The sequence below is a fragment of the Salmo trutta genome, chromosome 10 (genome assembly GCF_901001165.1).
Source record: "Salmo trutta chromosome 10, fSalTru1.1, whole genome shotgun sequence".
Taxonomy (NCBI): domain Eukaryota; kingdom Metazoa; phylum Chordata; class Actinopteri; order Salmoniformes; family Salmonidae; genus Salmo; species Salmo trutta.
This window is the reverse complement of record NC_042966.1, coordinates 27,918,338-27,945,822: the sequence shown is the minus strand read 5'-3', so window position 1 is coordinate 27,945,822 and position 27,485 is coordinate 27,918,338. Positions and strand designations below refer to the sequence as shown.

Here is a 27,485-nt window from a genome sequence, read left to right as displayed (position 1 = left end):
CAAATCCAGATGTGCAAAGCTTACACACACACACACACAGTTATGACTAGTCTAAGACACTCACTGACCTCTTATCAACTTGCATTAAGAATATTAGTTTTTCTTATGCCAAGTTTCAATATCCCTCAGATCTCAACTCTTGCATACATGTATGTAAGGAAGACAGGTTTATTCCATGGCAGTATTAGACTGGGTATGATTACATGTCTGGAATCGTAAGGGGCACAATGTGAACCTACCTCAAGCGGATGTACTTCAGTTGATTTAGTCCTTTAATCTAAAACATGGCCGCTGTACATTTATCAGGCTTTTGCACCAGTGCAAAACGTACATAATCTACCAATCTACAACGCCTTTTCAGTGTGACTTTACTAAACCTCTCACTAGCTTTTACTAGACCTTCTACTGGTACACATATTAAGCTTAATAGCCTTACATATACAAAAAAAGATTAAGCACTGTAAAAACAAAAATAAGAAAAAAATATGTAAAATGGAACAAGTGAAAGCTTGAGTGGCGCTCAAATCATTTGCCAAGATTTGTTTTTAATCTCTCATTGAAACTAATTTACACAGACTGCAGTACTTTGCTGCCATCCAATGGCAGAGGGTGGTACTGAAACGAGCATTGGTTTGTTTTACAGTCCGTTTAGGATGAGACAAGAGACTGGTTTCTGTAACCATGGTTTCACCAGTCCTGGCTGGACTTCTGCTTGATGAATTTGAGTGATAGGTAGTAGAGCAGCATGAAGCCCACTACGACAGCGATGAGAACCAGGTAGCAGGAGTAGAGAGGGTACTGGTTCATATCCATAGCTTCCACCACCTGGACAGAAAAAAGGTCAAAGATATCATTATACTATATGGTTGGTCCTCTGTAGCTCAGGTGGTAGAGCATGTTGTTGCAATTCCAGGATAATGGGTTTGATTCCCAGGACCACTCATACATAAGTGTATGTACACTTATGGACTCCCGAGTGGCGCAGTGGTCTAAGGCACTGCATCTCAGTGCTAGAGGCATCACTACAGACCCTGGTTCGATTCCAGGCTGTATCACAACCGGCCCTGATTGGGAGTCCCATAGGGCGGCGCACAATTGGCCCAGCTTTGTCCGGGTTAGGCCATCATTGTAAATAAGAATTTGTTCTTAACTGACTTGCCTAGTTAAATAAAGGTAAAAAAAAGACTATTAGTTGCTTTGGATTAAAGCGTCTGCTAAGGCCTCCTGAGTGGCACTGCGTTGCGGCGTCACTACAACCTGGGTTCGATCCCAGGCTGTGTCACAACCGGGAGTCCCATAGAGCGGCGCACAATTGGCCCAGCGTTGTCCGGGTTAGGGGAGGGCGCTTTACTTGGCTCATTGCGCTCTAGTGACTCCTTGTGGTGGGCCGGGTGCCTGCAGGCTGACTCTAGTCTTCAGTTGAATGGTGTTTCCTCCGACACATTGGTGCAGCTGGCTTCCAGGTTGAGCGAGTGTTACAACTCCCGTTGGGGAGTTGTAGTGATGAGACAAGATCGTAATCATGAAATTAGGGAGAAAAAGGGGGTCAAAATATTTAATATTTAAATATATATATTATATATTCACAGTACGATGTGTCATGGTGGTGTAGTCGTCTCACACTGGACAGCTATGTATCTAATGACTCACATGTATGCCATCGATGTTGAGGGTGAAGTTGCCGATGGAGACGGGGTACTTGAGTCCCCTGAACTGGACCTGCAGCATGCCCTCAAAGCCCCAGCGCATGAAGGAGGCATGGGAGAACCAGGACGCCACTGAGGAGAGACACACAGTTCAGAGAGACACATGTCAGAGGTCACAGATGTTGCAGAGTACACGTTACACACAAGATAGAGGGTCCCATATTGTCATGCTCATGTAAACTATCATATGTTTCTAAGGGATTGGGATTGCTAGTATTGCATGTGGCCCTATAGAATCTTCATTAAAAAAAGGCCTAGAATGCGGCAAATGTACGAGGACCAGAGCAGAGACTTGTGTCCTCCTCACCTAACCACATGTTCTCCAGGCTAATGACGAAGCCTCCAGTAAGGTAGAACACAGTGAACAGAGAATTGCCCATGAAGGCTGATGTCTGCAGGGTGGGTAAGGCTGCAGCCACAAACAGAGCCATGCTGCGGCTGCAGTACACCATGAGCCACACCAGCAGGAAGTTGAGCAGGAAGCGGTCCGGGGCCTGGTTCAGGCCAGCCAGCCAGTAGATGGGTAGGCCGTAGACCAACGTGAACACACAGTGCTCTGGAAGCTCCCCCAGGACCTGGGTGAGACGTACGCACACATTTATGTTTCTGCATCACATTAACTGATATACTCACTAACAACTGCTTACACTGGACCACAGTTTACATAGCATGTAAATACTGTGGCTACATTGCTTTTGTCACTGTGAAAAGTGTGTGTCCTCTGCAGGGTTTTTACACAACAGTATGAAATCCTCACTGAGGTCAGGCAAGCATGGAGCTATACTGACCCCTACTGGTTCATATGTTAACCAACATTTTGAGAACCACTGTAAATTCTTCTTTCTTTCTTTGGCATTTAGCATACATCTTTTACGTATTGGTGGTAGCGGGAATCTAACCCACTATCCTGGCATTGCAAGCACCATGCTCTACCAACTGAGCTACAGAGGACCAGGAGAGCCGCGGGCCGATTCTTTTCTTGAGCGGATGGTCGGGGCAGCACATAGTTAGAAATCCTTTGTAAACTGCAAGAAGCCCAAACAGAGAGCGTATGTGACAGAAGCGGAATCATTTCAAACCTTGATTACATTGGGTGGGATACGTTCACATAGGCCTCTCTATTTATGCGTGGGAATACTTGGGAACAGATTTCATAAATTATACATTTTACAACAATGAAAATTATATATATGTGTGTGTATATATATATTTTATTACTATATTTTTTTATGCAATTATTCTTTGCTCAGAAAACTTGGGGGGCCAAATAAAATCGCCCTCGGGCCACATAGTGTGAAGAGGTAGTAGTGTGAACTGTTACCTTGGCAAAGAAGTAGGATGTGACGTTATACATGCCGTCCTCCAGCTCATGGTACAACATAGCTCTCTCTGTGTGACCTGCGGATGTCCAAAATTACACAAGGAGCAACACTCATTGGCTCATGATGGATTCTTTCACTCTCAACTGAGCACTCTGATTGGTCACTGTGGCTGCCACTCACACTTTGCTATGACGTCCAGGACCACAGCGAATGGGGTGAGAGCTCCGATCATATAGAGCAGGGCAACTGTGTCCTGGATCGACAGACGCTCCTCCCCTGCCCCGAAGTACAGGAAGCCAATCAGCAGAGACATGAGCAGAGCCTCGAAGCCGTGCACCAGCAGAGTGACCAGGTCTCGGAAGTCATTGTGCACCTGCCGCCTGTGAGGAGGAAGCACTTTCACCGTTACTGCAGTTTCTCCTCTCAGATCACTGGGATGAATCCTAATTTAAGATGCATGCACATAACTCGGCCATTTGCGAAAATCAGGCATTCATGTGAATGGAAGCTTTCTGAGAAAACTGAGACAGAATGTCCCAAGTGCATCATCATCTTACCTGATGAGGATGGTGAACTGGTGTAGTCGGCCTGGCAGGCGGTCCTTTTGTTTGGATATAGTGATCACTTCCTCCTGAGGTGCGGACTGAGTGCTGTGTGGGTGACAAACAAACAGAATCACTTGTTTGTTACAATGATGTGAAGCAAAATAAGATGTTTAATGCAATGCATTAAAAACAGCACATTAAGAAGGTCTCTGAGAAGGTCTCAGAAGGTTTCATAAGCGAGACTCACATCGTGATGGCCTCCAGGGTTGTGCTTGGCTCCTCTGGCTTCCACATGAAGTCATCTGTCCCTCTCACCTTCTCCACAAACTGGGCTGACAGCACCCTGGCCCTCTCCAGACACTCAGCCTCTCTCTCTGGGCTGCGCCGGTCTATACTGATCAGATCCACTGAGGGGATGGACACACGCATGATCACAGGTACACACATACATTCAGATACACTCAACTGACTTCACAATTTCTCCTTTCTAGATTAGAAGGGAATAGTTGTGGCTATTCAGAATGATAAATGTCCATTGGGGTTCTGGCAGGGTAGACGTCTGTGTCAAAAGGGGGAGGAACTTGGGGAACAGATAGCTGACTATTCAGCAGCCTGATGGTCTGGGGGTACAAGCTATTGGCCAGTCTGTTCGTTTTTGCTATGATGCTCCAATACTGAGTGATGGAAGCGGGGAGAACAGGCCGTGGCTCGGGTGGCTGAGGTCCTTGATGATCTTCTTGGCCTTCCTGCAACACCTGGTGTTGTAGGTGTCCTGGAGGACAGGCAGTGTGCACCCAATGGTGCGTTGGACTGAGCATACTGTTGTGCCTTGCGGTCAACGGCGGAGTTGCCATACCAGGCTGTGATGCAGCCCGACAGAACAGTATGCTCTTGATGGGGATCCTGTACAACACTGAGAGCCCTCTGGGACAGGCCAAATTTCTTCAGCCTCCCGAGGTTAAAGAGTCGCTGTCGAGCCTTATTCACCATGGTGTCAGAGTGGTTTGACCATTTCAGATCCTTGGAGATGTGTATGCCAAGGAACATAACATGTTTGACCGTCTCATACCCAACATACAGTATATCCCTTACCTTAACCTACCATAGAAGTCGGAGGGGTTGCAGTAGCGGGGGCAGGGGTGTCCTAGGGCTGTGAAGTATGGAACCATGTCTTTAGCGGGTCCACAGTAGACGGCTGAGCCAGAGGAGAGCAGGACCACCAGGTCAAATAGCTGGAAGATGTCTGAGCGTGGCTGGTGGACGGAAAGCAGTACCAGGCGGTTCCCCCGGGCCAACCGGGACAGAGTGATCACCAGGTTATGGGCCGTGAAGCTGTCCAGCCCTGACGTGGGCTCATCTAGGATCAGGATACCTGCACACAGAGAATGAGATAAGATTAGTGCCTTTTACTGTGCTCAATACAGGGCTCTGGGTATAATGATAATCTGAAGTAGTTAAAAGTACAGGTACAGTAACATTGCATAAAGGAAATGTACCTATGTTAATTACAGCACTGAGGGGAGCAAACGTCTCCATCTGGATTATATCAACACATATCCACTAATTTCAAAATAAGTCATATCGGTGCATTCTTCATTACTTGCCCTCCCTCATTCTAGATCTCACCAGGGTTCCAGAGCAGCTGCACAGCGATGCTGACCCTCCTCCTCTCTCCCCCAGACACCCCTCTCACCAAGTCATTGCCCACCCGGGTGTGGGCACACTGTCGCAGACGTAGCTCTGCAATGACGTCATCCACCTATACAGGCAGTGCAGCCACAGTCACATGACAAACAGCTGAAGTGTTATTATCATAATTCCTACACTCTTAGAAAAAAAGTGCTATCCAGGACTTAAAAGGGTTTATTGGCTGTCCCCGTAGGACAACCCTTTGAATAACCCTTTTTGGTTCCCAGTAGAACCCTTTTGGGTTCCATGTAGAACCCTTTCCACAGAGGTTATCCTATTGTTATCCAAAAAAGGTTATCCTATGGTGACAGCCAAAGAACCCTTTTGGAACCCTTTTTTCTAAGAGTATATGGAGCTTGTTTATGATTTTACTTAAGTTCTACACTGAACAAAAATATAAAAGTAACATGCAACAAGAGTTACAGCTCATATAAGGAAATCAGTCAATTGAAATGAATTCATTAGGCCCTAATCTATGGATTTCACGTGACTGGGAATACAGATATGCATCTGTCGCAGATGCCTTTAAAAAAAAAAGGTAGAGACATGGATCAGAAAACCAGTCAGTATCTGGTGTGACCACCCCTTGCCTCGTGCAGCTCGACACATCTCCTTTGCATAGAGTTGATCAGGCTTTTCATTGTGGCCTATGGAATGTTGTCCCACTCCACTTCAATGGCGGTGCGAAGTTGCTGGATATTGGCGGGAACTGGAAAACACTGTTGTACACGTCAACCCAGAGCATCCCAAACATGCTCAATGGGTGACATGTCTAGTGAGTATGCAGGCCATGGAAGAACTGGGGCTGGGGCTGTGCATTATCATGCTAAAAAATTAGGTGATGGTGGAGGATGAATGGCACGACAATGAACCTCAGGATGTCATCACGCTATCTCTGTCCATTCAAATCTCCATCGATTAAATGCAATTGTGTTCGTTGTCCGTAACTTATGCCTGCCCATAGCATAACCTCACCACCACCATGAGGCACTCTGTTCACAACGTTGACATCAAACCACTTGCCCACACGACAGCCATACACTCTGTCTGCTATCTGCCCGGTACAGTTGAAACCAAGATTCATCCTTAAAGAGCACACTTCTCCAGTGTGCCAGTGGCCATCGAAGGTGAGCATTTGCCCACTGAAGTCGGTTACGACGCCGAACTGCAGTCAGGTCAAGACCCTGGTGAGGACAATGAGAACACAGATAAGCTTCCCTGAGATGTTTTCTGGACAGTTTGTGTAGAAATTTCATCAGCTGTCCCGGTGGCTGGTCTCAGACGATCCCGAAGGTTAAGAAGCCGGATGTGGAGGTCCTGGGCTGGCGTGGTTACACGTGGTCTGCGGTTGTGAGCATGGTTGGACCTACTGCCAAATTCTCTAAAATGATGTTGACATCTGTGGCATTGTTTTATGTGACAAAACGGAACCTTTTAGAGTGGCCTTTTATTGTCCCCAGCACAAGGTGCACATGTGTAATGATCCGGCTGTTTAATCAGTTTCTTGATATGCCACACACCTGTCAGGTGGATAGATTATCTTGGCAAATGAGAAATGCTCACTTACAGGGATGTAAACAAAATTGTGCACAAAATTTGAGATAAATAATCTCTGTGCGTATTGAACATTTCTGTGATCTTTTATTTCAGGTCATGAAACATTTTACATGTTGCGTTTAATTTTGTTCAGTGTACATTGTTGAATAACGTTGATGGTCCTCATGGTGTGCAGGCTTTTGCTCTGGCCCAGCACTTACAGAACATCAGGTCTGTTAGTCCTGGGCTGGAACAGAACATCAGATCTGTTAGTCCTGGGCTGGAACAGAACATCAGGTCTGTTAGTCCTGGACTGGAACAGAACATAGGGTCTGTTAATCCTGGGCTGGAACAGAACATCAGGTCTGTTAGTCCTGGACTGGAACAGAAAATCAGGTATGTTAGTCCTGGGCTGGAACAGAACATCAGGTCTGTTAATCCTGGACTGGAACAGAACATCAGGTCTGTTAATCCTGGGCTGGAACAGAACATCAGGTCTGTTAGTCCTGGACTGGAACAGAACATCAGGTCTGTTAGTCCTGGGCTGGAACAGAACATCAGGTCTGTTAATCCTGGACTGGAACAGAACATCAGGTCTGTTAATCCTGGGCTGGAACAGAACATCAGGTCTGTTAGTCCTGGGCTGGAACAGAACATCAGGTCTGTTAATCCTGGGCTGGAACAGAAAATCAGGTATGTTAGTCCTGGACTGGAACAGAACATCAGGTCTGTTAATCCTGGGCTGGAACAGAACGTCAGGTCTGTTAGTCCTGGGCTGGAACAGAACATCAGGTCTGTTAATCCTGGACTGGAACAAAAGCCTGTACACCCTCTGAGTCCCGGGGATTGGGAAGAACACTGCTATAACTTCCCATGTGACATGACCTGGGAGGTTTACCAATGCTTACCCTCTGGTCCCTCTGTTTCTGGCTGAAGTTTGTGGGTAGCCGTAGCTTAGCCACAAAGGCTAGTGTTTCCCTCACAGTAAGGTGAGGCAGCAGGCGGTCGTCCTGGCGGACATGGGCAATGGTCTTCCTCACCAGTTTTGGGTTGCTAGGTTGCCCGTTGATTAGCACTTGGCCAGACGTCATGGAGCCACCCTCATCACGACACGTTATGACGTCCAGCAGGGAGGTCTTTCCACAACCTGTGGAGGGACAGGATATGAAAGAGGTTATAGGGCATATCTTTGCATAGTCATCATCAGACCATAACTGTTTGGGGAATATCCACACTAGATTAAGCTATGTATTGGGAATGCATTCGAAGTGATATGCTAGTTTGGATATTGGAACAAACTGTAACTAGGCGACACTGGGCACAAAGTAACACAGTGCACAAAGCAACAACTAAATAACACATTAGAAACCGCTTACAAAGCTCTTATTCAATGTGCTTCTGCTTGGTTAGTGTATCTACATGCCTAGGAAGTTTTGCTTAAATCCATAAATATGTCTGTTGCTTTTCAGGCTGAATTCAAAATATTCTTGCCGCCTCTCTTTTTTGAATATTGACCTGTGGAACATTCCCCATATATCTAATAATATATAATTTTCTTCCGTAAGAAGAGGTCTTTTGATTGGTATAGGTGATGACAATAATTATTGTTGTATTTTCTCACAAGACTCAGATTTGTAGTGGGGGCAAATTGTACTATTTGTAACAATTAACCCCTTACCTAAAACACAATTTTTTTTAGGCCTACTGTGCTGTCTACCATTTGGAGTAAATTATCTTGAATCCTATCTTTCTCATGTAGAAGTACAGCCAGTTGTTGACGAAACAGAGCTAAGATTAGTGCTGCCTCCTGTGGAGAGTAGCTGTGTATGTACCTGAGCTGCCGATGATGGCCAGCATCTGGCCACTGCGGACTCGCAGGTTGAGTTTGTTTATGGCTGTCTGCTTGTCTCCCTTCATCTCCCAGGGCATCTTAAACTCTGAGAGCTTCTCATACCACGGGATCTGAGCAGCCGTGTCCACCTGACATACACACAGGCACACACACACACACACACACACACACACATTAGACTTTTTGATACTGTGGTGAAGCTGTGGGACAGCTTGTAAGGGAGGATGTCACTAAATCATGAACCACTGTAAGTCACTCTGGATAAGAGCGTCCGTTAAATTACAAAAACGTACATGTAAACTAATTGCTCGCACCTGTGCCTGCTTGCAAGTCTTTGCCTGGGACTCTGTGAGAAACTGATATAAGGCAGAGCAGGGCCGGCGTTATGGGCGGGGCCCGGACCGCCCTACCGTACCTCCTTGCCCGTCCAAATAAAATATTGATAATTTATTTGACCGAGACGCACGTGGAAAGAAAGACGCATCAATCTCAGATAAAGCATCCGAGCGAGTGAAACAGCGCCCCTCTGTCTCCGTATGTGTAGAACCTGTATCTGATGCTGTCCGGACAAAAAGGGACATGTCATACTTTTTCTGGCCAGACAGCATCAGATACATGGGGTACATATAGTAAGACAAAGGAGCGCTGTTTCCCTCGCCAGTTTCAGCAGAGAGGAAGCGGCGAAGCGAGAGGGCTCACTCGCCAAAATCGGTCCTGAATAAGTCCAATGCGTTTCTATGGGTATCATATGCAGACCTAAGCTTATCGCCTGCATTACCGCCTTTGGGACAACTACTTGCATTGTTAGGGTGGAGACATGAGCAACTTGTCATTATATACAGATCTCTGGTTTCAGCCGCTTGCGAATTAGAAAGGAAAGTTGGCGGGTGCACAGGGCACTGTTAGGATGCTGCCTTCCCCTAAAGTAAATTGATGTTTTGCCCAAATTATATAATTACTTCTGTCAAAATAAAATAATTCAAAATACTTTACCAGAGAGCTTGACTTAGCTACAGAGGATCATTAGCTTCTTTAAAAAAATAGCTGTGGATTGTTTCAAATCACAAGTGTGTAGGCCTATGCCTGGCAATATGCTTAGCTGATTATTGAGTTGTGGTTGTCAGTGAAAAGCATCTAATATGTGTGAATATAATTCAAAATGTTGAGTCAAGAAGAAGGGAAGGAATGCACTCAGCCCTCTAGAATGTGCTCCGCTGTCTCCCGCCAATTCTAGCACATTCATTGTTGCATTGTATATATTGTTTGCCCTTTGATTGTTTCGTTTTATCAATTCCCCGTTACATGCTACCAGTAGGCCTTGTACTGTTTATCCCAGTCATTTGGTTACATACCTTTCTGTTAATGCAGGTATTACAGTCATTTACTGTTCTCATTTTTGCAGTGGAAACGTTGTTTGCGGAGTTTACAACTTGCTACACTTGTGAGAAACAAGTTTTGGTTAATTTTATAACCATCACTTTAGGAGTTTTGTAAATTTGTCCATTGTCTTTCATTTGGAGTGCTCCATATCAGCATGCGTGTGGTTTCTCTGTCCTGATAACGCATTGCGCTCACCTTAACGGGGAGACGTTGTCATTCGCTGCTGGGTAGGGCAGCAGGTGATGAAGACATTGACATTTCTAAGTTTGACATATGTTTTTACTACACTGATTCCAGAATTGAACGTGAGTATGTCATAAATCTCTTTATTTTATTAGGAAAATGTTTCATACACAAATCAAAATTTATGAAGAAAAAGCCCCTTTTCTTAATTTTTTAATCTGACGTGGAAAACTATTTAGAGTCTTTAAAACGTATACAAAACAAAATGTCAAAAAAATGTATTCGCTATATGTCTGTATTTGATTTGATATAATGTGGAATAGTTTTATTTCAAAAAAAAATTCTCAATTCTTTGGAATCCCTCTGGCTGTTATGTTTATGTGTTGCATGTTACTGTTAATAAAAAATAAAAAAAAATAAAAAAAAGGTGACGAAGACAGGAAGTGAGGCAGGATTTGCGGAACCGGATAAGATAGTGGGGTCGGTAGGAGTGCGAGCCACCTCTCCTGCTTTTGAGAATAGACCACGTTTCGCGTTGTAGCGTGTTCTTGGACATGCAAATTAATAAGCTATCCCATCAGCTGGGAGTGCTATGCGTTTTTAAAAGTTACATTTAAATGTTAAATGTTATGTCAATGTTCTCTTTCGTTGGCCTAGTCTTTTTAAATGTATAGTTTTTAAAATACAGTGTGGGTTATGTGGGTCGAACAGAATTGCAGACCATGTAGCTCAAAGTGGGGGGGGGGGGGGGGTTCTATGTCTTTATTATCAGGTGTGGGTCTCTGGACTGTGCGTCTCTGGACTGTGTGTAGGCTATTATGCCCATGTGTGCAGAGAATATGCATGTTTGTACAATTACATTTCATTGGGCTTGGCCCGGTTTGCAGTGAAGTAGTACTAGAACCTTGTAACCCAATCAGTTCTCCTTAACGTATATCTCACTACTGTGTGTGTAGTGTCACTTTTTAGTGAGTTATCGCACTTTCTTTAAAAAAACATTACCTTTATTTAACTAGGCAAGTCAGTTAAGAACAACTTCTTATTTACAATGACGGCCTAGGAACAGTGGGTTAACTGCCTTGTTCAGGGGCAGAACAACAGATTTTTACATTGTCAGCTCGGGGAATCAATCCAGCAACCTTTCAGTTACTGGCCCAACACTAACCACTAGGCTACCTGCCTCCTCTAACCACTAGGCTACCTGCCTCCACTAACCACTAGGCTACCTGCCTCCTCTAACCACTAGGCTACCTGCCTCCTCTAACCACTGGGCTACCTGCCTCCTCTAACCACTAGGCTACCTGCCTCCTCTAACCACTAGGCTACCTGCCTCCTCTAACCACTAGGCTACCTGCCTCCTCTAACCACTAGGCTACCTGCCTCCTCTAACCACTAGGCTACCTGCCTCCCCACTTAATAGTCTGTGTGCCTTACACCTTATTAGGCTCATTGCAGCAATCCTGATTGGGTTACAGAGCCTACAGGAATTTAGCAGGTAGCCTAGCATTTCATAAAAATATGAAATTGTATATTTAATAAAGATAATTTTTTGCTATATCTGTGTTGCGTTTTGTTGTGTCTTATCCTCTGACGACAGACCATACCGGTCAAACAAAGGTACTTGTTCCACCTCTCAGGTGGTCTATCGAGCTTTATTACAATACTGACAGAATGTAAAAGGCAGGCAAAACTGAGACTGATACAATTAGTGATATAAGGAGCATAGGGAAATTGGGAAGAGTAGAGAGAAAGAATAGAGTGGGAGAAAGGTGTTGTTACCTCATAGTGCAGGTTGCTGACCTCTATCTCATTGCGACCTCCACTGTAGGTGAAGTACAGGCTACTGTCCTCTTCAGAAGAGGAGAACAGCTCAGTGTCTCCTCTCTAAGGAAGGAGTAGAGGTTACTGTAGGTTACTGAGTGATGAAGTGGTAAAAAAGTTACTCAGTTTTGTACTGTGTACACATACCATTCACTTATCAGAGGGCCATTCACATATCGTAACTAAATCTTCACTGGCATCCATTTACCTTATTTAATATGGTAATAAACCCTTGTATTTCTCTTAGTATATTCTGCCAGACATTTGTCTCAGCAAATCTAAGAACACTGGTGTATCTTTAGAGGCTTAATGTTTTGGGCCACCAATGCATCGTACGATGGATTGAATTACCACTTTATCGGACGGTTCTGATGACTTCTGTATAAAAGTGATTAGTTATGATTCCAGATAAACGGATCCTAAACTGAGCGGTGTGTGATAAAAGGTTATATAGCATTCTGGTAAACCGTGTACGAGACCTCCAGCCTGTCCAGGGTCCACTCAAACAGAGCTACATGTCACCATTATGTAATTTAAAAAGCCTAGAGATAGATAGGCAGATGCTTGCCACCTCTCTAGAGTAGCATGAATATTCAAATACTATTTTATTTGTCACATGCGCTGAATACAACAGTGAAATGTTTACTTACAAGCCCTTAACCAACAATGCCATTTTAAGAAAGAGTTAAGAAAATATTTACTAAATACACTAAAGTTAAAAAAAGTAACACAATAAAATAACAATAACAAGGCTAAATACAGGGGGTACCGGTACCGTGTCAATGTGCGGGGGTACAGGTTGGTCGAGGTCATTTGTACATGTAGGTAGGGGTAAAGTGACTATGCATAGATAATAAAGAGCCAGTAGCAGCAGTGTGTGGGCCTCAATGTAAATAGTCCGGGTAGCCATTTTATTAATTGTTCAGTGGTCTTATGGCTTGGGAGTAGAAGCTGTCGAGGAGCCTTTTGGACCTAGACTTGGTGCTCCGGTAGCGCTTGCCATGCGGTAGCTGAGAGAATAGTCTATGACTTGGGTGGCTGGAGTCTTTGACAATTTTTTGGGGCCTTCCTCTGACACTGCCTAGATCAGTATAGTGGTCCTGGATTGCAGTGAAAGCAGTGATTTACTGGGCCGTACGAAACTACCCTCTGTAGCGCCTTACGGTGGGATTCCGAGCAGTTACCATACCAGGCGGTGATGCAACTAGTCACGATGCTCTCGATGGTGCAGCTGTAGAACTTTTTGGGGAGCCATGACAAATCTTTTCAGTCTCCTGAGGGGTAATAGGCGTTGTCGTGCCCTCTTCACGACTGTCTTGGTGTGTTTGGACCACGATAGTTTGTTGGTGATGTGGACACCAAGGAACTTGAAGCTCTTGAGCCGCTCCACTACAGCCCCGTCGATGTGAATGGGTATGTGTTCAGCCCTCCTTTTCCTGTGTAGCACAATGAGCTCCTTTGTCTTGCTCCCGTTGAGGGCGAGGTTGTTGTCCTGGCACCACACTGTCAGGTCTCTGACATCCTCCCTGTAGGCTGTCTCATCGTTGTCGGTAATCAGGCCTACCACCGTTGTGTCGTAAGCAAACTTAATGATAGTGTTGCAATCGTGCTTGGCCACGTAGTCGTGGGTGAACAGGGAGTACAGGAGGGGACTAAGCACGCACCCCTGAGGGGCCCCGTGTAGAGGATCCTTGTGGCAGATGTGTTGTTGCCTACCCTTACCAGCTGGGGTCGGCCCGTCAGGAAGTCCAGGATCCAGTTGCAGAGGGAGGTGTTCAATCCCAGGGTCCTTAGCTTAGTGATGAGCTTTGTGGTCACTATGGTGTTAAAACGCTGAGCTGTAGTCAATGAACAGCATTCTCACATAGGTGTTCCTTTTGTCCAGGGGGAAAGGGCAGTGTAGAGTGCGTTTAAGATTGCGTCATCTGTGGATTTGTTGGGGCAATATGCAAATTGGAGTGGGTCTACGGTTTCCGGGATGATGGTGTTGATGTGAGCCATGACCAGCCTTCCAAAGCACTTCATGGCTACAAATGTGAGTACTATGGAGCGGTAGTCATTTAGGCAGGTTACCTTGGCATTCTTGAGCACAGTTACTATGGTGGTCTGCTTGAAACATGTAGGTATTACAGACCCGGTCCGGGAGAGGTTGAAAATGTTGTACACATCCTGGTAATCCATCTGGCCCCGCGACCTTGTGAATGTTGACCTGTTTAAATGTCTTACTCACATTGGCTACGGAGAGCTTTGTATACATCTCTTTGCGTGGAGTAAAGGTGGTCTAGAGTTTTTTTTGCTCTGGTTGCACATGTGACATGCTGGTAGAAATTAGGTTAAACTGATTTAAGTTTTCCTGCATTAAAGTCAACGGCCACTAGGAACGCCACTTCTGGATGGGCATTTTCTTGTTTGCTTATGGCCTTATGCAGCTCATTGAGTCAATGACGGAAATCATAGAAAGTCAAACTAAACCCAAACATATAAAAAAAACAAGTGAATGAACCTAAGAACTAATCTTTTCCCAGTCTGTTTCTCGGTCTCTGTGTGTCCTGTCCCATGTCACTGTACCTGTGTTGAAGGTCAGAGCTGGTCTGTAGATCGTCATTGACTCACCGTCTGTGGGGGGCCACCGGCAACGATCCCTGTCTCTGGATCTGGCCTGTTGTCTGTCCCTCCAGTATACATGGCTTGTGGAGTTGTAGGCAGTGGTGGAAGTTCTGATATAGGGGTCAGTGCCCCATGTGCCTGGTTGGTTCTGAGTCTGTATGTCTCCCTGGTCTTCCCTCTCCTCTCCTCTCCTCTCCCAGGCTGACATAGACTGACTGCACAGCATAGGGGAGACCTGTGACTTATTGTTACCTTTCTCTTTATACAGCCCAAGAGCAAAGTTCCACTGATAAGAGCCCTGTGTTAATGGTGTCGGCTCCACTGTCACAACGTAATGCTGAATGGCCACAAACAGCCGACTACAGAAAGAAGACGCACATAGAGACAACAGATATTTGTGGCTTGGATGAGCAGAGCTGTGAAACCATGATGAATGGGTCCTACTCTATGAAAGTAACACCAGAGGGGACAGAGAGCAGGTCTAAGGAATCATTTAGGTTTGTGTCAGAGAAGAGCGTGGTGAAGAGGTCTGGACCAGGACCCTCTGACCAACCGCAACCCTCCTGCTGCCTGAGCGTTAGCCACGTCTCCTACAGCGTCAGGTAAGCTAATGCTATTGACAAGATGGAAAGATGTGTTACGAATGTGATGCGTGATATCACTGTCCCTTGGTTTGGAACTATGAATGAACTGTTAAAGCAATCTTACGGATTGTGCCTTTAAACATTACATTTAGGTCATACTCTACATAAGATAGGGTTTGTTATACCAGTAAACAGTCGCATCAAGCGGCAAGATGTTGTACTTGAACATACTATTCTGGTACAGTAACAGGGAGGTAAAAATGGAAACATTGTATCTGCTCATCTAAAGCAGAGCAGCAGTGCATGTCTAGCAGTGCATCTCTGTATCTACTGTGCAGATCATTACACGAATTGGGTCGTTCCTACAAAATGGGTAGTGTAACTTGATTTTTTGGGGGTCGATTTCACCTAATTTTTACATTCTGTAATGAAGAGCACATGTTCAACCTAATAAAAAATATGTTTTCCCATTTTAATTTACTATTTGGCGCTTATTAAGTGCCAAATAAAGTAACAGGTTGACCATATCAGGGTTGACGATTTCATCTTAAATCAGCCATAATTCACCTTTATTCAGTTCAAATGTTCCATGTGGTCTATATTAAAAGGTACTTCATTTAATAATAAAATGATATTTTAAAATTCAATATTGGTGCACAATTTGTACTTATGATATTAAATGGGTCCAAAAGGGACACATTTTGTGGAAAGAGCCAATTATACTCATAACACAGATTCAGTAAACTTTGTGTGTGTGCGTGCGTGTGCCCTTGTCAGTGAGCGCGTGGGGCATTGGTGGGACCTCGCCACCTTCAAAAAGAAATGGACCAGACAGATTCTCAATGGCGTCTCCTTCCATGTGAACAGTGGGCAGATCATGGGAATACTGGGGAACTCAGGTGGGTAACACAAACACACCAGTACAGCTGACAGGCAATGAAGAACAAAATACTCAGTCAATCTGGTCTCAGAGCATAATGTATTATATGCTACTAACATCCGTGCCACTCCGTTTAGTATGATACAGTGCCTTGCAAAAGTATTCATCCCCATTGGTGTTTTTCCTATTTTGTTGCATTACAACCTGTAATTTAAATTGATTTTTATTGGATTTCAGGTAATGGTCAGACACAAAATCGTCCAAATTGGTGAAGTGAAATGAAAAAAAATAACTTGTTTCAAAAAATAAAAAAATAAAAAAGACAGAAAAGTGATGCGTTTTTATGTATTCACCCCCTTTGCTATGAAGCCCCTAAATAAGATCTGGTGCAACCAATTACCTTCAGAAGTCACATAATTAGTTAAATAAAGTCCACCTGTGTACAATCTAAGTGTCACATGATCTGTCACATGATCTCAGTATATATACACCTGTTTTGAAAGGCCCCAGAGTCTGCAACACCACTAAGCAAGGGCCACCACCAAGAAAGCGGCACCACGGAGACCAAGGAGTTCTAGATGTACCAAGATTATAGAGACATACCCCAAGAGACTTGCAGCTGTAATTGCTGCAAAAGGTGGCTCTACAAAGTATTGACTTTTGGGTTGGTTCTGTTTTTTTGTCTTATTTCTTGTTTGTTTCACAATAAAAAATATTTTGCATCTTCAAAGTGGCAGGCATGTTGTGTAAATTAAATGCTACAACCCCCCCCCCCCCCCCAAAATCTATTTTAATTCCAGGTTGTAAGGCAAGAAAATAGGAAAAATGCCAAAGGGGGTGAATACTTTCGCAAGCCACTGTATGTTAGGCTACGTTACATTGGCCTACCAATGTAATAAAACAGTCGTACAATATAATATGAATTGTAAGACATATCGTATGTTGCGAATTACGATATGATATGATGTTACAAATTGCAATTTGTGCTAAAATACTAAAGTGATAAGATTTGACTCACAACATTTAGGTTGCTAGACGTTTGCGTTATACACCTACCCATCCACCCCACAACCACCCTCCTCTCATTTTTGCCTTAAGTAACCTACTGTCTTATCGAACATAATATATACTGAACAAAAATCTTAACATAACATGGAAAAATGTCTATGATTTTACTGAGGTACACTTCATATAAGGAAATCAGTGAATTGAAATACATTCATTAGGCCCTAATCTATGGATTTCACATGACTGGGCAGGGGCACAGCCATGGCTGGGCCTGGGAGGGCGTAGGCCCAGCCAATCAGAATTAGGGCTTTATTACAGACAGAAATACTCAGTTTCATCAGCTGTCTGGGTTTCTGGTCTCAGATAATCCCGCAGGTGAAGAAGCCGGATGTGGAGGTCCTGGGCTGGTGCACGTGGTCTGCGGTTGTGAGGCTGGTTGGACGTGCTGTCAAATTCTCTAAAATGACTTTGGAGGTGGCTTATGGTAGAGAAATTAACATTGAATTATCTGGCAACAGCTCTGGTGGACATTCCTGCAGTCAGCATGTCAGCACGCTCCCTCAAAATCTGTGGCATTGTGTTGTGTGACAAAACTGCACATTTAAGAGTGGCCTTTTATTTTCCCCAGGACAAGGTCCACCTGTGTAATGATCATGCTGTGTGTAATGATCATGCTGTTTAATCAGCTTCTTGATATGTCACACCTGTCAGATGGATGGATTATCTTGGCAAAGGAGAAATGCTCTCTAACATTTGAGATAAACAAGCTATTGGGCGTATGGACAATTTCTGGGATCTTTTATTTCAGCTCATGAAACATGGGACCAACACTTTACATGTTGCGTTTATATTTTTGTTCAGTAAATCATAATAAATGTGTCAAATAATGTAACGTAACGCAACATATATTATACTAAATGGAGTGGCATAGATTTTAGTAACATATAATATGTTTTGCTCTGAGACCAGACTGTCAGAGTAATTTGTTTCTGGGTGCCGAGACTACTAACATAATCAGTAACATAAAATATTTACATCAGTGGAACATAAATGCACAAATCATACCTGACATAGGCTTACAGTACATTTTATAGTACAATGCCTCCTCTTACCATGCAATCTATGTAAAATACTGTACTACCGCACAATCATATTTGTCTCATCCTGTGCTGCCCTTGGCTTTCTGTGTGTGCCAGGCTCAGGGAAGACCACTCTCCTGGATGCTATCTCTGGGAGGATTGGAAACTCAGGGACTCTTCTGGGAGATGTGTCTGTCAACGGGAGGAAGCTGAAAAGAGAGCAGTACCAGGATTGTTTCTCCTATGTGCTACAGGTAAACACACACAAACAAAGTAATACAGTCTCACCTCTCACTCACTATTCACAGACCGCCATAAATATTGTTCTTAGCTTATCATATTTGCTAGCTGTATAAAGTTCAAGCTGGCTGACATTACGTTGAGCTTTGTCCGTAAACTGCTGCATGAGTAAGTGAGAGAGAGTGGGTGAAATACGTGGCATGGGGTAAATAAGAGTCCACAAAGACACTCTCTCCATCAACTCTACTCACTTCAAGTAGAGGATGGGTGGCCAGCCAGGGTGGAATTAACTGGAGTTACAGATAGCTTCTACATACAGTAATCTTTCTCTGGGATGTTCATGTGTATCCACAGCTAAATTAAATCACTGAGTTTAGAACCCAGTCCTTTGAAATAATCTTTCCTTTTACTGCAGATAAAATCCTCCCTGCTCACCGGGGCCATAAACTAATCCAGTCATTAAATTTCCCTCCTAAGCCTTGGATGAGATGGTGATATTAAATCGCACAGTAATTAAGAAGAGGAGCAGGAGAGTTCATTCACGCACGCACTCAGCCATGCATCCACGCTCATACCCATGGTGCGTGAGCACATCAAAGTTCCATAATCCAGTAGGGCTCTGCTGTCAGTCAATCATTAAAGCTCAGCCCATTCAATCTATGTTAGGGGCACACAATAAACAGAAAGACAAAGACAACATTATACAGCTGCCATACATACACACAAAACTCTCACAGTTCACCTCACCTTTAACACGGATCACTTAGGTAACAGACAGTCCCCTACGTCTGTGCAGAGGTAGGTAGGTAACAGACAGTCCCCTACGTCTGTGCAGAGGTAGGTAGGTAACAGACAGTCCCCTACGTCTGTGCAGAGGTAGGTAGGTAACAGACAGTCCCCTACGTCTGTGCAGAGGTAGGTAGGTAACAGACAGTCCCCTACGTCTGTGCAGAGGTAGGTAGGTAACAGACAGTCCCCTACGTCTGTGCAGAGGTAGGTAGGTAACAGACAGTCCCCTACGTCTGTGCAGAGGTAGGTAGGTAACAGACAGTCCCCTACGTCTGTGCAGAGGTAGGTAACAGACAGTCCCCTACGTCTGTGCAGAGGTAGGTAGGTAACAGACAGTCCCCTACGTCTGTGCAGAGGTAGGTAGGTAACAGACAGTCCCCTTCGTCTGTGCAGAGGTAGGTAACAGACAGTCCCCTACGTCTGTGCAGAGGTAGGTAGGTAACAGACAGTCCCCTACGTCTGTGCAGAGGTAGGTAGGTAACAGACAGTCCCCTACGTCTGTGCAGAGGTAGGTAGGTAACAGACAGTCCCCTACGTCTGTGCAGAGGTAGGTAGGTAACAGACAGTCCCCTACGTCTGTGCAGAGGTAGGTAGGTAACAGACAGTCCCCTACGTCTGTGCAGAGGTAGGTAGGTAACAGACAGTCCCCTACGTCTGTGCAGAGGTAGGTAGGTAACAGACAGTCCCCTACGTCTGTGCAGATGTAGGTAACAGACAGTCCCCTACGTCTGTGCAGAGGTAGGTAACAGACAGTCCCCTACGTCTGTGCAGAGGTAGGCAACAGCTACAACTGTTTAACACCTGTTGACCATTTTACAAAGGATACATGGTGCTCTGAGTAGAAAACATAGAGTTCACTATACAGTGCATACACAATACATGGACTACTAATATTTTGATCTCATGCCTTCGATCTGTCTTTATCCCTGGCTTTCTGTCTTCCCTCTGTAGAGTGACAACCTGTTGAGTTACCTGACAGTGGAGGAGACTCTGACATACACAGCCCAGTTGGCCCTGAGACAACACTCAGCAGATGTCATCCACAAGAAGGTGTGAATAGTACAGACTATAGATAACCTCTAGACCAGGGCTGACCTACAACAGATACACATTAAGATATCTTTGATTTCTCAAGCAATTCTGGTATCAACTGTGATAAGTTGTTGACCCCTGACCACTTGGCCTGGCCTGCAGGTGTTGGCAGTGATGGCGGAGCTGAGTCTAGGTCACGTGGCCCACAGTGTGATCGGAGGACGCATCTTCCCAGGGATCTCTGGGGGAGAGAGGAGGAGGGTGTCCATTGCCATGCAGTTGCTTCAGGACCCCAGTGAGTACAAAGAAGCTGTCTTTGGTCATTGCCTGTGCATAATTTCAGGAGACAAGCATGTAAATACCCCTTAAACAAACACACAACTATACCATACATTACTAAAATATGTGTAGAAAAATACAGGCTATTCTACAAAACCAAGAAAACACATTTTCAATATCATGGATTAAACTGTGCCTTGTTAGAATAAGAGTATGTCACCTTGAGCGAAGGAAAAAGTTGATCATCACAAAGTTCAACCACTTCTGAGCGGCTAACAATGGGACCTGTGTCTAATAATAGACTAGAAACAGAGAGGGATGGACAGAGGGGTGATAAGAGAGGAAGAGATGGGGGGAGGGTAATGAAAGGCAGGGTTATTACACACTCAGTATTAAGCTGAGTGAATCATGTGGGGGGTCCCAGGTGGAGTTTATCAGGGCCTGAGGACCCACAGGGGGTGAGAGGGTCTCAGTCCTCATTCGGATTAGACGGAGCCCTCTCCACCCAAACACTAGACCACATTAATGAAGGGTTCCCATCCGCTGCCTCGCCAATCAACCAGGAAATGAATTCATCATCACACAATTAATGCATCTGTTAATTCCACTCATCCTTTTTAAAAAGGCAATCTTTTAATTGTGCTAATTGGATAAATTAACAGAAAAGAACACACTTATCTCAAAGAGTTGCCCCTTAGAGGGGGACTGTGCCATTTAAAAAAGTTCAACTCTGTTTTTAAAAGTTAGAATAAAATTGATGTGGACATTTTTTCTATGTTAAATATTCCGATGTGTTACTTTGGGACATGTGATGTCGTTTCAGAGGTCATCCTTCTGGACGAGCCAACCACGGGCCTTGACAGCATGACGGCCAATCAGATTGTTGTTTTACTGGCTGAGCTGGCCAGAAGGGACCGCATTGTCATAGTGACCATCCACCAGCCACGCTCTGAACTCTTCAGGGTGAGGGAAAGAAAACAAAGCTGCTTTGTGTTATTCCCTTACGTTCAGTGATTATGGCAATTTTACAGATTATTTTCATCCCTGAGATTTGTCTGTTGATGCATTATACTCTCTGTTATGTGTCTTCCCTAGGTCTTCAGTAGAATAGCCATAATGAGTAAAGGTGAGCTGGTGTTCTGTGGCCAGCCTGGAGAGATGGTGGACTTTTTCAGCGCATGTGGCTACAACTGTCCAGAATACTGCAACCCCTTTGATATCTATGGTACAGTAATATATTAACTTCACACAATGTATTCATGTACCACCCCTATCTCTCTATTGACTCTCTCGCCTGGTCTGCCCTATGGATTGACCAACAGTGGATCTGACGTCAGTGGACACGCGCTGCAGTGAGAGAGAGGCCACCACCTACAGCCGCATGCACGAGATCACCTCGTCCTATCAGGACTCAGAGATCAATCAGAGCATGCTGAGACAGATTGAGCAGAGTTGCCAGCGAACAGACAAACCCAGCATCCCCTTCAAGAGCAAAGAGTCACCCAGCGGCCTGGCCAAACTGGCTGTGCTTCTCAGGTCAGAGGTCAAACTACTGTGCTGCGTTTGATTATGAAGGTAAAATAAGTCTATGTTTTTTTCCTAAGGGTATAGTAGCCTATGATGAGGTAGTATGATGCCACTACCTCTGATTTACTGTCTGACTCAGTCCTGTCTAACCTCCATCGTCTCCAGTGCTGTCTGCACTGATCTGGCTTCTGGCAACACGTGTCGTGTTAGAATGACGCCACCTGACGGAAGACAATGGTCTAACCTTTCTCTCTTTCTGTAGGAGGACTGTGAGGAACCTGTCTCGAGACAGGATGGGTGTCCTGATGCGTCTGTCCCAGAACCTCATCTATGGCCTGTTTGTGGCCTTCTTTGTCATGAGGCTGGACGATGACATCACCAAGGGAGCGGTACAGGACCGGATTGGCATCATCTACCAAGCTATGGGGGCGTCGCCTTACACTGGCATGCTGAACGCTGTAGCTCTGTGTGAGTTAGCTTGTTGTTTCTTACACTGGCATGCTGAACGCTGTAGCTCTGTGTGTTAGCTTGTTTCTTACACTGACATGCTGAACGCTGTAGCTCTGTGTGAGTTAACTTGCTGTTTCTGCATGGTCTATGTCTGAAATGGCACCCTATTCCCTGTAATAGTGCACTATTTTTGCTGGCTCTAGAGTAGTAGATAATCACTCAGTAAGTCTCTCATTTTCAAAATCAGATCAGGCTGATTTACAGGCTACTATTGTACACCTGCGGAGAAACATATTGACTTACAATAACATCAAAATGGTCCAATGTTGTCAAACCATGCCTGCGTAACATGAACTGCCTATGTTCTGGTCACGTGGACCTTATTTGGTGAGAGGACACTGACTAGGAACTTTTCTCCAGATCTCAATGGAAAGTTCAATGAACCCCCCTATTTTACCCCGTCTCCTTCCATCCCCTATCTCACCGAGTAGCGATAAGGGATATAGAAGGAGATAAGGCACTAGGCCAAGCGACTTAAGGGCAACCTCGAGTCAATAAGCACTCAAACAGCTGTAGATAGTGGCAGTCGGTTTATAATGTTTATCTGTCTTGAACTTTGGGATATTTAGTAGCCCATAGGCAAAGCTACTTTTAGCACACACATCTCTGTGCTGAAATGACATTATACAAGAGAAACTAATACAATCAGTGTTAGAGTTTAATGGTAAAACAATTCAAGGTATCCTTGGAATATTTACCTGGATGCAATAGCAGGGGTTGTGTTCATATCATAATCACCACTGCCCTAATGATGCTGTCGTCTCTAGTTCCTGCTCTGAGGGCCATGGCTGACCAGGAGAGTAAGGATGGCCTGTACCAAAAGTGGCAGATGTTCTTGGCCTACATCTTCCACATCCTCCCCTTCAGCATCATCAGCGTGTTCATCTTTTCCTCCTTCCTGTACTGGTGGGTGGGTGGGTGGGTGGGTGGGTGGGTGGATGGATGGATGGATGGATGGGTGGATGGGTGGGTGGGTGGGTGGGTGTGGGTGTGGGTGTGTGTGTGTGTGTGTGTGTGTGTGTGTGTGTGTGTGTGTGTGTGTGTGTGTGTGTGTGTGTGTGTGTGTGTGTGTGTGTGTGTGTGTGTGTGTGTGTGTGTGTGTGTGTGTGTGTGTGTGTGTGTGTGTGTGTGTGCTTCTTCTATCCTTGTGAGGACCTGAAGTAAAACTAGTCAAATTCTCCCTCATGGGGACATTTTCCACATCCCCATGAGAACAAAGGCTATTTTAAGCTTAGGAGTTAGGTTTAGAATTAGGGTTAGGTTCAGGGGTTATGGAAAATAGTATTTTGAATGTAAATTTATTTGATGTCCCAACGAGGATAGAAGAACATAACGTATGTGTGTGTGTTTACCATGTAGTTTTGCATTCATGGTCTCTCACACGTGATTGTGTGTCCATGCATGGGTGTCTCGCTCTCTCTCAGGACGGTGGGGATGAACCCAGAGATGTGGAGGTTCCTGTGTTTCTCAGCAGTGATCCTGGTGCCCCATCTGGTGGGTGAGCTGCTGACCCTGGTCCTGATGGGAGTGGTGCAGGACCCCAACATGGTCAACACAGGAGTGGCGCTGCTCAACGTAGCTGGAATCATGGTGGGCTCCGGATTCCTCAGGTCAGACCACTACTAGGAAATATGGACTTGTGTTTTCAGTGTCTAATTGTCATGCTATTGTTTTACATATCCTTTAACAATTCCCTTTAACAATTAATTTTGTAAATGATTGGTACTGGTGAAGTTTTATGTGTTTGTGCATTGGCTCCCATAACCACTCTCAAAGTTGTAAACTATGGACCATAATTTAACTAATGGTCCTGTTCTGTTTTTCTCCCTCCATAGGAGTTACCAGCAGATGCCTGTGGTGTTCCAGTGGCTCAGCTACCTAACCTTTCAGAAGTACGGATGTGAGCTGCTCATCGTCACAGAGTTCCATGGCCTCAACTTCACATGCAGTAAGACTCATACCAAATCTTTCTCCAGTTAACGAAGCTAGTGACACCAGTGTCCAAATGAATCAGGAGATTCTGTCATCAGTGCACTGTAACAGTATGTAACATCCCAATCAGGTTGCTCTAAAAAGTCAAGACTCATGCATACTATATATCGGCTGATCTTTACAATGAGTCTGGGGTTGATTACTTCTGTCTATGTTCTATGCAGGTACAGGCAGTATACCTCTGCCAGGCGCCTGTCTGATGACTGATGGAGATGATATCATAGACCAGGGTTACCCAGGAGCCCTGGACCGCTACACCCTGGACTTCCTCCTGCTCTACTCCTTCCTGCCTGCCCTGGTGCTGCTGGGAGTCATCAGCTACAAGATCAGAGACTGCCTCGTCCAACACTGAAACAGACACTGACACCAACATGGAGACAGAAAGGGGTGTGGGAGTGCTGTAGTTTGGTCTAGTGGTACTGTAAGCACAACCTGCACAATATACCACATACACACAGTGGCCAGTTTATTAGGTACACCACCCCGTTCACGAAAATGGTTCGCTCTTACAGAAAGTGAGTCATGTAGCTTGCTATATAATGCAGGCAGACAGGCCAATGAGTGTATATTCCCCAATGGCAGGGGTTCGAACCCTTGGTCCACCACTTTCTATGCAGTTTATCCTCTTCCATCTGTCTTCAAACTGTCTAATTGAAAGTAAGAAACACAAATAAGGAATGGAGTTATATTCCCTGCCCATTTGGGGAGGGGAGGGGGGGCATTTCTGCTGTTATTGAAGACTGGACTTCTGCGGTAAAGTCTGTCCTGTAAAGACAGCCATGGAAGTGGTTCTTGAGTTGGACTATCACATTTACTAGGAGTGTCATGAGCAAAGAAAGTGATTGGTGTAATGTCGGTATGGCAACAAATCTAGTGAATGATTCTCTGACACACAGTAAAGAAGTAATACTACTGTAATACTGTTTTTACTTTAGAAATAAGGTATATTGTTGGATATGTGTTTTCTACGCTTGCAGAAAGTGACATGCCAGTATGATGGGATGTGTTGATCTCATTATTGTTGTAAAAATGTCAAGTAAATGTATTTTTCTAAATAAATGTTTCTAATGAAAATACTTACAATACAAACTGTTGTGCTGTGTATGTGAATAGGAAAATCAATGTATGAATCCAATACAATTGATATGAAACATGTATTATATAGTAAGTTCTACAGTATATCGTAATCAGAGCATTTCTCTGGGTATATTAAATGACCGTACAGGTGTCTGCCAAGTCTGAAGTAGAGGGTAAAGTCTGTCTAAGCTCCAGAACATTCTGTTGTGATGTTCTCATTGGCTGAGAGGTGATGAGTCTATTGAGTTAGGTCTCCAGTTCTAAGACTTAGACACGTTCCTCTTGTACTGGTCCAGTTTCTTTAGACAAGAAAGAGGCGACAATGTTATCATTGTTTTGGGTTCATCCTACATGGTTTTCACACAATCGTATAGATCATATAGTGTTAAAACCATGTAAGGATACTGTTAGACTCTAGCTTGAAATGTACTAATTCAAATCAAACTTTTTGTCACATGTGCCGAATACAACAGGTGTAGACCTTTCCGTGAAATGGTTACTTATAAGCTCTTAACCAACATTGCAGTTCAATAAATAGTTAAGAAAATATTTACCTTTAAAAAAATTTAAAAAAAAGTAACACAATAAAATAACAATAATGAGGCTATATACATGGTGTACCGGTCTCGAGTCAATGTGTGGGGGTACAGGTTAGTTGAGGTAATTTGTACATGTAGGTGGGGGTAAAGTGACTATGCATAGATGATAAACAGCGAGTAGCAGCATTGTAAAAACAAACGGGGTAGCTCGTCAGGAATCAGGAAGTCCAGGATCTAGTTGCAGAGGGAGGTGTTTAGTCCCAGTGTCCTTCGCTTAGTGATGAGCTTTGTGGGCACTATGGTGTTGAACGCTGAACTGTAGTCATGTTACCATACTAGAACGCATTCATGACCTTACATGTATAAAGAATGTATATATGTTGGAATCAATGAAAGATAGATGGGACTAGGAATATGGGAAGTTACTGAGATAGAAGCTCATATTCTGTTCCATATTTCTGAGAAGAGAGGTGAAAGGCAATTGTTAGTCTCTGACAAGGCAGGCTGCGGAAATGAGGAGGAGTGAGGGATGCGTCTCAAGGTCAAATCAATAGATGAATTGAGAAGAAACCTCTGGGAGGGGGGCCAGAGAGGCCCACCACAATGTCTCCTGCTGCAGTATTATCTCACACATACATTCCATGTCCACAAAGGTTTAAGTAACAGGCAGCGCTGTGACTATATCAGTGAGAGGAACCAATTCAATTCCTGCCTAGCAACAGAGATATATTGGTTGTCTAGATAAGGGGTTGACCACGCCTATTATAAGGTTGTAAAAATATGTGCTTGTGTAATCATGCCTTGTCTTTGCAGCTGTATGACCCAGTGGGTTAATAAACTTGGTTTGAGCTTTTTCTAGTTGTCCGGTTGAGTTTTTACTCAGTTTGTTCAGAACCTAACAATACCATGCAAGATGATTGTCAAACGATGTTACCTGGTATAACAGAACGCTGAGCTCAGGGTCCAACTGGCACAGATTCATTTAGGTGATAAACTTGACACATGCATTTATGTCATTTATGACATTTCTTACAAAGACTCAATCAGTAGTGCTGGTAAAAACATATAAACTCAGTGTGACCCGGGCCAGAACGGAATTCTGACCTCGTAAAAATCCATCTGAACCAAGTTCCAGCTAATGGCTCTGTCTGGATTTCTAGACTATCAAGGCACGTGTTTGAGTCTTTAGTATTCACATTCTCTATATTGGCATGGAGTCAGTACCCCAGTCTCTCAACTCCTATTGGCTGACTCCACCCACCATATGATCCCTGCCCAATAGGAGTGCCATCTGAGCTGAATCAGGTG

The 27,485-nt window shown here is 44.4% G+C and overlaps 2 protein-coding genes across 2 annotated transcripts; one reads left to right on the top strand and one right to left on the bottom strand.

The window, feature by feature from the left end:
• Positions 1 to 254: 254 nt before the first annotated feature.
• Positions 255 to 14,880, bottom strand: abcg8 (ATP-binding cassette, sub-family G (WHITE), member 8). The gene is made up of 13 exons (XM_029765219.1): positions 14,648 to 14,880; positions 11,993 to 12,097; positions 8,631 to 8,778; positions 7,707 to 7,945; positions 5,200 to 5,332; positions 4,676 to 4,945; positions 3,821 to 3,980; positions 3,586 to 3,678; positions 3,209 to 3,408; positions 3,028 to 3,104; positions 2,014 to 2,281; positions 1,651 to 1,778; positions 255 to 825 (listed from the first exon to the last, which is right to left on the bottom strand). Exons 1-13 carry the CDS (start codon positions 14,717 to 14,719, stop codon positions 688 to 690), a joined length of 2,031 nt encoding a protein of 676 aa, XP_029621079.1. The 5' UTR covers positions 14,720 to 14,880; the 3' UTR covers positions 255 to 687.
• Positions 14,055 to 25,650, top strand: abcg5 (ATP-binding cassette, sub-family G (WHITE), member 5). Its single transcript, XM_029765217.1, has 14 exons — positions 14,055 to 14,069; positions 14,910 to 15,243; positions 16,003 to 16,124; positions 18,310 to 18,446; positions 20,173 to 20,271; positions 20,416 to 20,548; positions 21,356 to 21,495; positions 21,628 to 21,757; positions 21,855 to 22,068; positions 22,322 to 22,527; positions 23,337 to 23,475; positions 23,994 to 24,179; positions 24,405 to 24,517; positions 24,726 to 25,650. The coding sequence occupies exons 2-14, from the start codon at positions 14,948 to 14,950 to the stop codon at positions 24,911 to 24,913; spliced, it is 2,103 nt and encodes a 700-aa protein (XP_029621077.1). The 5' UTR covers positions 14,055 to 14,069; positions 14,910 to 14,947; the 3' UTR covers positions 24,914 to 25,650.
• The last annotated feature ends 1,835 nt before the right edge of the window (positions 25,651 to 27,485 follow it).

Bases quoted from the DNA above. Each gene is read 5' to 3' on its own strand.
- abcg8 (XM_029765219.1), bottom strand. From the start codon at position 14,719: ATGTATACTGGAGGGACAGACAACAGGCCAGATCCAGAGACAGGGATC. The intron at 3,105-3,208 runs GTGAGTGGCAGC...GGACATCCGCAG, and splicing joins CCTGGACGTCATAGCAAAGT to GTCACACAGAGAGAGCTATG. The intron at 2,282-3,027 runs GTAACAGTTCAC...CGTCTCACCCAG, and splicing joins CATCCTACTTCTTTGCCAAG to GTCCTGGGGGAGCTTCCAGA.
- abcg5 (XM_029765217.1), top strand. From the start codon at position 14,948: ATGGTGTCGGCTCCACTGTCACAACGTAATGCTGAATGGCCACAAACA. The intron at 15,244-16,002 runs GTAAGCTAATGC...TGCCCTTGTCAG, and splicing joins CACGTCTCCTACAGCGTCAG to TGAGCGCGTGGGGCATTGGT. The intron at 16,125-18,309 runs GTGGGTAACACA...TGTGTGTGCCAG, and splicing joins GGGAATACTGGGGAACTCAG to GCTCAGGGAAGACCACTCTC.